At 42.8% G+C, this 12,409-nt stretch overlaps 2 protein-coding genes across 5 annotated transcripts in view; both read right to left on the bottom strand.

The window, feature by feature from the left end:
- nsd1a (nuclear receptor binding SET domain protein 1a) overlaps positions 1–5,485 on the bottom strand; it is a 32,887-nt gene extending 27,402 nt beyond the window's left edge. Inside the window, exons 1-3 of one of the 3 annotated variants that reach the window (XM_036576881.1) lie at positions 5,391–5,485; positions 3,984–4,160; positions 1,133–2,040 (exon numbers count right to left, since the gene is read on the bottom strand). In XM_036576881.1, the coding sequence (XP_036432774.1) occupies positions 1,133–2,023 (891 nt within the window). In that variant the 5' untranslated portion in view covers positions 2,024–2,040; positions 3,984–4,160; positions 5,391–5,485. Of the gene's footprint in view, positions 1–1,132; positions 2,041–3,974; positions 4,373–4,695; positions 4,812–5,390 lie in introns of those variants that run through there. The other 2 variants (XM_036576882.1, XM_036576883.1) reach the window with 2 other exon arrangements.
- Positions 5,486–6,924: 1,439 nt separating this feature from the next.
- si:ch1073-44g3.1 (UPF0461 protein C5orf24 homolog) lies at positions 6,925–9,899 on the bottom strand. 2 transcript variants are annotated; one of them, XM_036576888.1, is made up of 2 exons: positions 9,635–9,899; positions 6,925–8,144 (listed from the first exon to the last, which is right to left on the bottom strand). In XM_036576888.1, the coding sequence occupies exon 2, from the start codon at positions 8,139–8,141 to the stop codon at positions 7,539–7,541; it is 603 nt and encodes a 200-aa protein (XP_036432781.1). In that variant the 5' UTR covers positions 8,142–8,144; positions 9,635–9,899; the 3' UTR covers positions 6,925–7,538. The 2 variants fall into 2 exon arrangements, with proteins under 2 accessions (XP_036432781.1, XP_036432780.1); XM_036576887.1 differs by lacking the exon at positions 9,635–9,899 and adding an exon at positions 9,456–9,601.
- Positions 9,900–12,409: the final 2,510 nt, after the last annotated feature.

The raw sequence follows: 12,409 nt of genomic DNA, 5'->3' as shown, positions 1-12,409 counted from the left end.
TCTAGAGAAACATATCAGCTCAGAGTTGTTCGCAGTGGTGGTGATGGAAACCAGATATCTGATTCTAAAAGCTCACTCACAGAAAGTTATTACATTAAAATGTTTACAAACACACTGCTTGATGTATGAACATTGCTGGACAAAAGTTTTGTGATAGAGTTTTGGTCTAAAATGTAATTTTTTTAAAATCAAATTTAAATTCATGGCATAAAAAGGTGTTGTACTGCATAAATAGCTCCCAAAGAATAATATTTTTCTCTGATGTAGCCCTCTATTGCATAATGTTGCTTCAGGGCAACAAACTAATTTCCTTATTTTACAATGACATTATACATGTTTAAAGACAACAACAGGGTTAGCTACAAAGAAAAGAGTTTGAGTAGGTCAATAGTAAGTCTCAGTGTGCACATTTAAACCTCTTTTATAACATTAAGTATCCATTTTTTTGAGAATTTGCAGAAATACATTTGTTGCCTAGAAGCAACACTGTGTGACAGTGGAATGGATTTGGCCAGCCAGGTCTCCCACTTCCACTTCAGGGAAAACAACTCTAAACCATTTCTTCCCATTGTCGCACAATGTTACCCCAAGGCGGCAAACTCCAAAAGGACCCTTGCACACATTATTACTCATTTGTATAATATAATTTTTTTATTTAATAAACAGGTCCAAAAAAATAAATCAAGGCCCATTTTATGCAAAAAAAAGTCAACCGAATTTTTTTTTATAGCTCTCATAATGTATGCAGTAGAGGGTTAACACTATTTTATCGCTACCAACATTTTACGTAAAACTTCGGAGACGTGTAGGAATGTTCCCTTCACCACCACTACAAAGAAACCTGAGTCGACAAGATTCTCATCATTTCAAACCACTCTGAATGACCTCACCCACCACCTAAAAACTGAATTATGTAGAAATTTTGGTAAAAAACAAAAAAGTCGACTTTAATACTCCATTTCTGTAGTGTTTTCCTTTGGTACAGTCATGGTGTGCATGGTTAGGCTTATTTCCATGCTTTTATTATTTCACCACTCCATCACACCTGATCCGTCTAATCGGCTAATTAAGAAGCCCATCCTGAGTTGAAGTGGACCTGTGGAATGATGAAGCAGATACAAACAGGGCTTACGGGATTTGAGAGAGTGCCGCTAGGTGACCTTGGCCTCTGAGACAGACCGGTGCTGAACAGTGATGCGCAGTTTTCAGTGCTGGGCAGGTCACAGTCACTGTCCGAGTAGTCATCCATACTGTCAAAATCCTCCAGCATGACCTCGACGGGCAGCGGAGGGGGGCTGGCGGGGGGTTCTGGCCGTGACGTATTTCTATGTACTGGGTTAAAGGGTTCGTGTCTGTTTGAGTTGGAGCTCAGGTCAAGCCCTGCACCACAAGAGCTTTTCGCATTTGCAAAGTCCCTTTTCAGGCATTTCTTTGATGAGGATTTGAAAGTCACCACGTCCTCCTCCTCCTCCTGCTCCTCATCATCTTCCTCCTCCCGGTCATCCTTGCTGTCCCCGCTGTCAAACAGACTTGATTCGAAATGCAGGAATCCGTTGGGAATGGGTGAGAAGTGTTCCAGGCTGTCGGAGCTGACAGGGGAGAAGCCATTTTTGTCCAGGTCCTGGACGCTCCGGTATGGACCCTCATCTGCGCCATGGCCGTGGGGCAAAGGCGAGCGGACCAAACCCAGGCCAAACTCGGAGCCCACAACGTGTGCTCTGCTGCGCCCATGAAAGTCCTTGTCCTGCAGGCTCAAATCGGGCCTGTTGACCATGCTGGTCAGGTCCTGGAGCCTCCGGAGAGGGCTGTAGCTGGACGTGGACTCTCTCTGAGAGTAGAGCAGAGGCGAGGGTTTGTAGACGGAGTTCTGCAACCGCACGGAAGACGGCTGGTCCGCCTGCCGCTTCGCACCGCTGTGGTAGAGCCCACAGGTAGTGATGCGGCTATCATGGGCCTGCTGGTCCTGCGGGTCAGGAAGACACCCCGGGCCATCCCTGGCAGCCACTTTGTACGACTGATTCATGTTGTCATGGCTCCGTCCTGACGGAAACAAATACATATAAAAAGGAGTTAAATATATAACCATGCATTACAGCAACTACGATACATCAACTATTACTGGCACCTCTGCTTACATTTAATACTATTATAACACATAGAAAACACGGTACTGTGTAAAAGTTAAAGCCAGCCAAGAAAATGTGTTTAAAACTAATAAAAGCACAAAAAAGAATAAGTACAAAAAGCATAAATACAGTAAAAGTTTTTTTGTTTATTAAAAAGTTGGTAATGTTTTTTAGGGCATGATAGGTTTGGTTCCTGCACTCCAGCCGCTGTATGGATCTGTTAAGCTCCATTCGCAGCACACCTGATTTAATTTAATGTAGCACTGATTAGATAAAGGTAATGCACGACAGTGGGCTTCCTGAGTTGTTTACAGGTTTACTTCAGCTTTTTTAAGGATTAAGGATAAACACCCAGATAAACTGCTATATATATTATTTCTCAGAAGATCTTTGCATAGAAGTGTACTTGGTATATTACCCTTAACACTACTATTCTGACAGCACTGTCTAAACATACTGCCTTTCACTTTCCTATTACTCTGATATTGTCAGCAATAGCATATCAAACATTGTCTTGTCTTGTCTGTCCAGGACTACTTAACTGCTAAATTAAGTGCAGTAATCACTTAAATGTGTGTAACCTTAACACTTGTCTGCACACTGACCCGTCCTGCACATTTCCATTGTTGTGCAAGTCTTGTATGTTTATGTCAAAACAGTGCGACAGCTATTTGTTATGCTATTCCAGTATAACGACAATAAAGCTGAACTGAACTGGGAAAAAAAAACAAAAAAAAACAGACTACTCTTATCAAAGTTAGAGGACAAGGGATGTTGACTGAACCACCTATAGCACTGATGCAACCAGCTGAATTATGGTTAAGGTGATAAATTATGTCGCAACGTGCCACAACATGCGTCTCTAAGCACATCAAGCATATTATCTGTATTTAAACAACACTGACCAACTGCAAGTTTGACCACTAACTGAGCATCACTGGTCCTGTTTCATTGGATTTAGCCCAGTGCTGAACACAGATCATGCATTCATACTGTTTCTGATAGTATTTGTTATAGACGCACATCTACTTTCGTCTATTCCAACTTATCAGATGTCAGAAGAAAACAATACCGCGACGTTATCGTGTATCGTGATACTATATGTTTGCCATATTGCCCAGCTCTAGGCCAGGGGTGTCCGGCTCCGGGACTGGAGGGCCTTTCTCCAACACAGGCTGATGGCTTCCTTGCTCAAACACACCTGAATCAACTCAGCACTTGGTTACTCGTGTTTAACAGGCGTGCTTGAGCAAAGGAAACCACCGAAAAGTGTGCTGCACTCTCCGGCCTTCCTTCCCAGGACCAGCACTGGACACCCCTGAGGGAGGCCTAATGACACACACCAGCCAGGTAAACGGAACGCAGGTGATTATATGAAGCCAAACCCGCGCTGAAGACCAAATCCTGGCACTTGCAATGTCCACACGGTTCACCCTGGCCGGCTTACAGCCGTGCACATGTTGTTTTCGGGGCTGCCGGCTGTGAGCACCCTTGCTTAGGCCGTCATGTCAGGAAAGCCATCAGGGCAAGACAAAGACAGCTTCAAACCCCGGCACTCAGACACACACTCACTGAGGCTGTCGCCTTCTCCTTATCTTAGGCTGACCTTCTGATTGAAAGTGACCACAAAAAGGCAGGCAGGCCGGCCGTGTTGTTGTTGAGGTGTTCAAGGAGGCATAAGCGTGGACTAACAGCCAAGTATGTAGGGCTAGTTCACATGAGGCACGTTCACACGACACATACACACACATGCAGGAAAAAAAATAACAAGACAGGACAGATCGAGGAATTAAGCCCTGAAATGAACCAAAAACACACTGTAGTAGGAAAAGCGTGCCGGAATCTTACCAATCTTACCATTTACGGACAAACCCGTCGGCCATCCTCTCAGATTTGGACACGTCGAGCCACTTTTTTGTCGATTTGTGAAAGGCCAGCGGGAGATCTGTGCTTAGGCCGGGCCTCGGCACTCATCCTTCCCTTCTCTCACTGTCGCCTCGTCGCCAGAAAACGGCATTAATTCATTCGGCCCCCCTGAAAAACGAGCAGAATAAATAACACACTAACACGGCAGTGCACCGCCTCGCCTCCCACAAACTCATCTAGCTCTGTGCCAACGTCGGTGCATCCGAAGTGCGGGGAAACACTACACTGCTGGCTTCCCTGCTGCCCTAATCATGTTAAAGCAAGCCCTGGTGGCTGAGAGAGAGTGTGTATGTGTATGTGTGAGTGTGTGTGTGTGTGTGTGTGTGTGCTGGGAAGAGGGTATACACACAGAGAGAGAGAGAGAGAGAGCGAGAGAGCTAAGATACCCAACCCCCCCCCGTCCGTCTCTAAAGCCTATACACACATCAGGGCCACTTCGTTCGAATTTCCCCGTTCCACCTTAAACGTGCAGCAGTTCCATTCTGGCGCCTGAAGAGTCAGAACGTAACTGCTGCGCGTTTAAGGTGGACCGGCGAAATTCGAACGAGAAGCCGGCTTCGTGCACGAAATCCCCACTCAGCCACCCGTTTGCTCTCATTTACGTGCAGAAATGAGTGTCGTGTCGTGTCGGGGCTAGCCTTACCACTCACAAAAGCGACATTGAAGCGCGTTTGGGGTCTTAAATACGAAAGACTAGGCGTTTTTTCGAAGCCTCAATCGGCCATTTGTTTCCTCGTCCTAAACAAAGGCGTAGCTAACTTCCTCCATTTTACCCCGCCGCTGCCTTCGCGCGACCGGTGCCAGCCAACGGTCACAACGACCAGATATTTGTGGGGGGGAAAATGCTTATTTTAGTCACTTCTGCTCATCTTCGTAGTTCATTTGTCGTTAACGGTGGCTCTAACTACTAAACTAGGCCACGCTAACGTTATTAACGCAGCCCAATCTGTCCACAGGCGTTATCAGCCAAGGCTTATATGGTGGCCCTGACAACGACTGGCTTCTTTTTTCTGTGGTCGAGGCAAACGTTAGCTCGGGAAAACTGATTTATTCGAGGCGAGATTTCCTACTAAGTCTGTCTTTCTGTCCAGTCCAACTAGGCCTGGTGGTGTTTATAGCCGTTTCTGACCACGGTTAGTGAACAGGACACGAGAAAGTGGGTCCAAAGCAGAGAAAGGGAGAAGCCATGTTTTATTATTGTCGTCGTCCGGCCTCCTTTCTGAAACGTACACATCAAAAAAATGTCAATCCCTCAGCCTTTCTGATAACATCAGCGCCCTCACGGCACAGCAGTGGAGTTATAGTCGAATATAGGCTATTTCTCCGGTTAATAATTACCTTTTTTTGGATCTTTCCGCTGGTTGAGAGCAGATTTGCCCCAAACACGACTTGCTGGAGTGCTTGTAGAAATCATTCAGTCCTTCTCAGGGCTTTGCACTAAGAGGGAACTCCTCTGAGACAAGCATGTAAACACCTGGGTATTGATTCAGAACCATCCTCAGCTCTTACACTCTCAAAAGAAAGGATGGTTCTTTAAGGGTTCTTCAGTAAAAGACAGTGCATACAGAACCATGAACGCTCAAATAACTACTGGCATGCATAAATGGTTCTTCAGATTGATGGAGAACGCACTGTGTATGGTTTTATATACAACTTTTTTGAAAATTATACTATATAGCACTAAAAAGAGCTCTATTGTTCATAATGTCAAGCTCGCATCAATAGAAGAACCCTTTTTGGTGCTATATAGAACCATGAACAACACCTCTACCAATCTGAAGAACCATTGCACCATATGCACTGTATATGGCTCTATATTCGCTGCTGTTGGAACAAAACCTTGTATCTCCAAAATGGTAACTTTTACAGGAGAAGGAAAAATGTGCTTTTAATGTAAGTCAATGGAACCAGACCAGACACCCCCAAGTCATTTTTGTCCATTTCTTTTGGTCCATCCTTCATGAAATTTACACACAATATTAAGGCCAACATGCCTTTTCAAATTATGTCAAAAACTGAAAATCAGCAAAAATGGAGATGACAACAACAGCGATATACAACCTTTTTGAAAATGGTACTATATAGCACCAAAAAGAGTTCTATTGTTTATGATGTCAAGCTCGTAACAATAGAAGAACCCTTTTTGGTGCTATATAGAACCATATACAACACCCCTACCAATCTGAAGAACCACTGTGCCATGCAAAGTACTGTTTAAGTATGAAATGGTTCTATATAGAAATCATGGTTCTTGGACCATTTTAAGAGTGTAGGCTACACTGGAATTAACTCAAAGACATGACCACACTAATCAACCATGCTTTTTTCATGCAAGTGCCATTGCATTGGAGTGATACTTGTTTATTTTTTTTTTAGCAGACTGGGTGTAATTGCTCACAACACTAGTTTGTCCATTGGTTGAAAAACAAAACTGAACCAACATGGCATTGCAGATTCTGATCTTTTTTGTGGGGAGCAGAACACTATGGGTTATACTAGGCTACTGACTCACATTTACACGTACAAAAAAAGGTGTTAAAGCATTACATTAATGTTTTTTTCATTCGCCCCCCCCACCCCCAAATCCATCCCCTCCCCGCCCCTCGCCAAAATTTTTTACTCAGAAAAATGACTCAACACTCTATCTCGAAAAAGGGCATCACATTTTTCATAAATACAAAGGAAAAAAAAAAAAAAGAGATCTTACCAAGGACAATACAAGCATAGCACTTTCACATACACGTCGGGAAAAAGAAGGATAAATATGTCTGTGGTTATCGAGTTTAAAATCAGAGTGAAATCAGATGTGGCTACAGAACAGCAATGACCTCGTCCCAAGCGGTCACATTATCAAAAGTTAAAATAACAAAGATTTAAAAACAACACAAAAGCGTTTATTTTCTTGAGTGAGGACTATTGGTCGAAAGGTCTAACATAATCGGTTTAGATACTGTATTTGTATTTCACAAGACTACCATCATGCACATCTGTACAGTAGGTTAATAGAAGGTTTAAAGGAGCAATAAGCAGCAGGTGTTTTGTTTTGAGGTGAGGGGTTGCTTATCAGTCACGCTACTGACTCTCTGCCAGTCACACGTCATGACACAGGAACAGTAAGTAGAAAAGAAAGAAAGGTCCGCCATGAGCCTGCACTTGTAATCACAATATATATATAATTCCACACGTACTACTGTTATACTATTATGTAAGTTTCATATTTTATTCCATTTTAACAGGAAAGAAAATCTACTTATTGCTCCTTTAAGAGTGAAAGAGAATGGTAATGCTCTTTGGATATAGATACACAAAATGATCATAACGTAACACATAGTAAGTGTTATGCCTAGGTATCAAAATTCAATTATTATTATTATTTTTTTTCGTTTCACCCTCCCCTGCCTCACAAAAGTCTTGCCTCGTCGCGGACGTCGATTCGTCTCGATTTCGGACATGCGCTCCCTCGCGAATAAATAGAAAAGCTTGCTGTCACTCGCTAACGTTTTTGTCTTTGACGGCGGCCTCACACAGGCCCCGTTTCTGCATGAGGGAGTAAGGGAATGGCGCTCCGTTGCAGGCACTATGGTCCAGTTTGTTGAGCTTTGCCAATGTTTTGATGCTGCCCGGCGGCCTGCCAGGGCTGACCTTGTAGCCGGCGGCTCTGGTGGTGCCCAGAGGCCTTCCTGGGCTGGTTTTGAACCCGGCCGCCCTGGTGGTGCCCGGGGGTCTGCCGGTGCTCGTCCGATACCCGGCGGATTTGGTGGTGCCCGCAGGCCTACCTCGTCTTCCGGTCTTCCCGAGTCCTTTCTTTTTCTTGGATCCCTCCGGCACCTCCACGCCCCTCATCCTCACGGACTGGGGGTGAAAGTCGTTCTGGGCGTCCTGCAGCTGGCAGGACATGGGTTTGATCATGCTCTGCGGCAAGGGGGGCAGGTTGGGCAGCGGCAGCTGCAGAGGCGGAGGCGGGCCGGACGGGTAGAACTTGCTGGACTGCGAGGTGCATAACTCGAAATGACTGCTCGGGTGCTGGCCATCTTCGCCTAGGCCGCCCAAGCCGTAGTCGTTACTGTTGCCGGCTACCTGATGCATCATTTTCTGCGAGGGAAGAAGATACAAATGTGGAAGAAGATGTCAGACCAGACTGCACAGAACAGAACAATAACAAATACAACAACGTTCAACCATGTTGGGGAAACTGGTAAAGCTATACTATGCATTCTATATATTATACATTATATACAAGCTTTAAGGAAGGCCAACAGCCCCTGCTCCTCTGAGAGGGGCTTTACAGTAGATGTTGGAACACCGCTGTGAGGATTTGACTGCATTCAGCCACAAGAGCATCAGTGAGGTCAGGCACTGATGTTGGATGATTAGCTCTCGATCACTTCAACTCATCCCAAAGGTATTAGGCAGAGCTGCATCACTCCAGAGGCCTAGATTGTTTGTTTAATGCCTCTAAAAGCTCCTTCGCATAAAGCCATTATGCAATATGTTTACGAATATGATGCCTGATACATAAAACTCACTTAAAACTTATTTTAAAGAATCCATTCAGGGTGGAGAAGTGCATGCAGGGCACTGTAAGGCAAAATAGTCCTGAAAGAAAACAAATTTTTTTCAGGTTTACCACTGTTTCTCCCGTCATCAACATTACATATAACGCTTAGAAGAAACGTGGTACTTTTGGGTAGTAAATAAAATGGCAATTTTTGCGTTTTTCCTAGCCATCACCACCACTATAAAGAAATCTGAGAGGTTAAGTTTCTCTACAATGAACCATTTCATACCAAACCACTGAATGAATTTGTTTACATCTCAGTGGCTGAATTATGCAGACATTTGGTGAAAAAAAATCAGTGCAAATGGCTATTTTTAAAGGGTATTGCACTGATTTTTTCACCAAATGTCTGCAAATTTTCTAACTACAAGGGGCGTGTGGATGCTTTTGGATCAGTCAAGCATTCAGTGGTCAGATTCCATACATTAATCAGGATAATGAGTCAGGTCAGTTCAAGACATCAGTGCTTTGCATGCATATTCCGCACCAGCAACTCTCAGACTGGCACAAAGCTGAAGTTCGAGTTTTCCGTTCCACCTTAAATGGAATATGTAACTGCCGCACCATTTAAGGTGGAACGGCAAAATCAGAACAAGAGGCTGGCGAGTAGGAAGCCAACTTCAGCCTCGTCTGACTGGTGCTGTTGTTTTGCCTGGCTGGATGAGTAAAGCCGAGGGAAACGCTGAGTTTACGCAAATTCCCTACACAACGAACGTCACGGCACATTCATAAACAGGCAGAGCGGCACGGTAACGGTAACGGTAACTACACGGCGAGGCCAGCAGGCCCCGCGTTCAAACACGGACCTGCAGAAAACCGTACAAAGACAGACGAGGGTTTCCTACCCAGACGCGTCGGGGCGACTGTTTTTCTCCATCCGTACCTCCGTGCATAGGCTTTAACGCTTTTCTCCACCTCCACACGCCGACGGAGTGGAAACTGAGTCCGAAAGGCTCGGCTGCGAGGGGAAACGCGGCAGCGGAGGCGCGTTTGACGTTAGCGGCGGATAAAGACGGTACTGTACCTCATTTGTCCGCGGATCTCGGGCTGTGAAGGGTTAACTGCGAAACGCACACATCTCCCATCCCTGAACGCAGAGCACGGCTCTATTTATCGACCGCTGTCCCCGTCCGGGAGGATCTGCGGCCGCTCCCGGGCTGTGGATGGCAGCTGTGCTGGGCTGCTGAAGAGATTTCCTCTCCCGGAGCGATGAGGCTTAAATCTGTAGGGCAGCCATTTTCACTCAAATGTTTTTTCACAATATTGGAGGACGGAACAGTGCGCATGCGCGAAGGGGACTGAAGGAAATCACGCTGCTGCTCTCTTGTGTTTTCAGAACCAAAAAAAGCATGTTACATATTGTAAACAGCTTTATTCATATATACATATATAAATATATATATATATATATATATATATATATATATATATATATATATATATATATTACAGTGAATGCTGTAAACACACACATATGTGTGTATATGTAAATATATGTATGTGTTTACAGCATTTACTGTAATATATATATATATATATATATATATATATATATATATATATATATATATATAAAAGTATTTATAATACTCTTTTCTATACTATATACTGTACACCATACTTGGTTAGTACTGATTGAGGAAATCATTTTTTTCTGTTTAAAGGGGAATTCCACCAATTTTATACAAATGTTGCATAACTAAATGGTGAACAAGTGCAGAAGGTCATTCAGAGTGGTTTGGTGTGAAATGTCTTGTTCTAGAGAAACTTACTCAGATGGAATTGTTCACAGTGGGGCTGATAGGAACCAGATATATGAAGTGTTTTAACACCTCTACAACTTCAGGCATTGGCGCTTGGACAGAAAGTTACTGCATGAAATAGTTACAAATGCGCTATGTAATGCCTGAGGCGTTGCTTTACAATAATTGTGAAACATTCATGACTGAGGTCATTTTTTTTCAGATTTTATACTATTTAACAGTTTATGTTACACATAAAAACCCAGAAGATGTGCAGGTCAGCTGGTAAATAAAATGGCTGTGTTTGTGCTGTAGACACTTGTTTTCGACACTTCCTGTAGACATTACAAAGACGTGAGCAAAAAGACATGAACAGCAAACTGAGCAAAGAAGAAAACCTGTTTAATGAACACTTCATTACTATAGCCTACTTCACTGTAGGTTACATGCTCTTCAGGGAAAGGAAGAATAGACAGTTATTCTAAAATAATACGCTCCTCTGATTGTGTAATCTTTTGATCTAGTCTCTGCCTCTAATTTTAGGAGGTAACGGGAGGCCTAGTCTGTAACACAATGACGGAAGTGTTGCACTGTACAGTAGGGGGCCACACTGGGTCGGGGGTGTGTTCATACAGATCATCCACCTTAAGCTAAATGATGAAAACCTTGGACGTTCCTTGATTCCCATGTGCCAAGTGGTAATTATGAGTTCTGGTGGGTGATTATTTGCTTTTATGATAGATAAATAAATAAATTGTCTCACAAAGTTTCCTTAATCAGTCATGGTTATTACACTTGTAGAACCACGCAGCTGTAACTCAAGATAAAATCATGCCTTATAGATTGATAATAAAGCTGTCAAATCACATTTTAAGCACTGTGCTTGTAATAGAAGCCACTCATGGCACTGAATTCTCTATTATATACCTCAGTAAATCTTTAATTACGGGACTATAACATCAAAACCAAGCAGGTACCTCAAATCCTGCCATCTGCACTGGGCCTTTGGCTACATATGGCACAACTGAGACTTAAACTTAAACTTTTACTAAAGTTTTAAAATGCAGGGTGATTCAAAATGATTTATTTCACTTGTAAATCATTACAGAACAATGCAGTAAACTGTAAATGGTTTAAGTGCATAAAGTTTATTATGTAATTTTAGAAGTGCTCAGTATGAACCTCCTCCAGCTGTAAGGACAACATCAACGCCATAGTCAAACTCATCCCATACTCGATTGAGCGTGACGGGTGTCGCTGCACTCACGGCTCTTTCTCAGTTGGTGTGTGATTGGTTCCTAGGCGCCTCGCGGTTGTAAAAATATGGCGTTTTGAAATCGGATTAATCTTTTTGAATCACCTTGTGTGAAGTGGGATCATTAGGATTTGCTGAACAGGTAATTTTTCTGGAAAGTCGATGACAAAGTCTCACAGTGTAAGACAGATCTGCTGAATTTTTTAACCCTTTGGAAATAAATTGGTTTGATGTAATGAATTAATATTGTTTCAAAACCATCAGTACAGTCCAAATCTGGAAACTAACCTGAAGCAACATCTATCTCTCTCTCTCTCTCTCTCTCTCTCTCTATATATATATATATATATATATATATATATATATATATATATATATATATATGTGTGTATATGTATTGTGTGTATATATACATATATAGATATATATATGTTATGTGTGTATATATATATATATATATATATATATATATGTGTGTGTGTGTGTGTGTGTGTGTATACATATGACAGCATTTACTGTGATATTACACATAAATGTGTGTACATACATACATACGTACATACATACATACGTACATATACCACATGTAGCTGTGCGTTTTGAAACTTTAACCATTTCCACATACTACATCAAACTTATACTCCAAAAAATGAGGAAAGATCAGTTTTCCATGATGTAGGTCCTTGCATGATGAGTTGTTTTGATAATTTGTTTTGGTTTAATACCAGAGAAAGAGTTGCATCTGATTAGGATCATTTATGCTGGGTTAGATTTACACAGATTTGTTCAGGGACCTCCTATT

Source organism: Colossoma macropomum, unplaced genomic scaffold (genome assembly GCF_904425465.1).
Source record: "Colossoma macropomum unplaced genomic scaffold, Colossoma_macropomum, whole genome shotgun sequence".
In the NCBI taxonomy this organism is placed as follows: Eukaryota; Metazoa; Chordata; class Actinopteri; order Characiformes; family Serrasalmidae; genus Colossoma; species Colossoma macropomum.
This window is presented reverse-complemented; position numbering and strand designations above follow the sequence as displayed.

Bases quoted from the DNA above. Each gene is read 5' to 3' on its own strand.
- si:ch1073-44g3.1 (XM_036576887.1), bottom strand. From the start codon at position 9,503: ATGCACGGAGGTACGGATGGAGAAAAACAGTCGCCCCGACGCGTCTGG. The intron at 8,145-9,455 runs GTAGGAAACCCT...CTTCCCTCGCAG, and splicing joins AGTCGCCCCGACGCGTCTGG to AAAATGATGCATCAGGTAGC.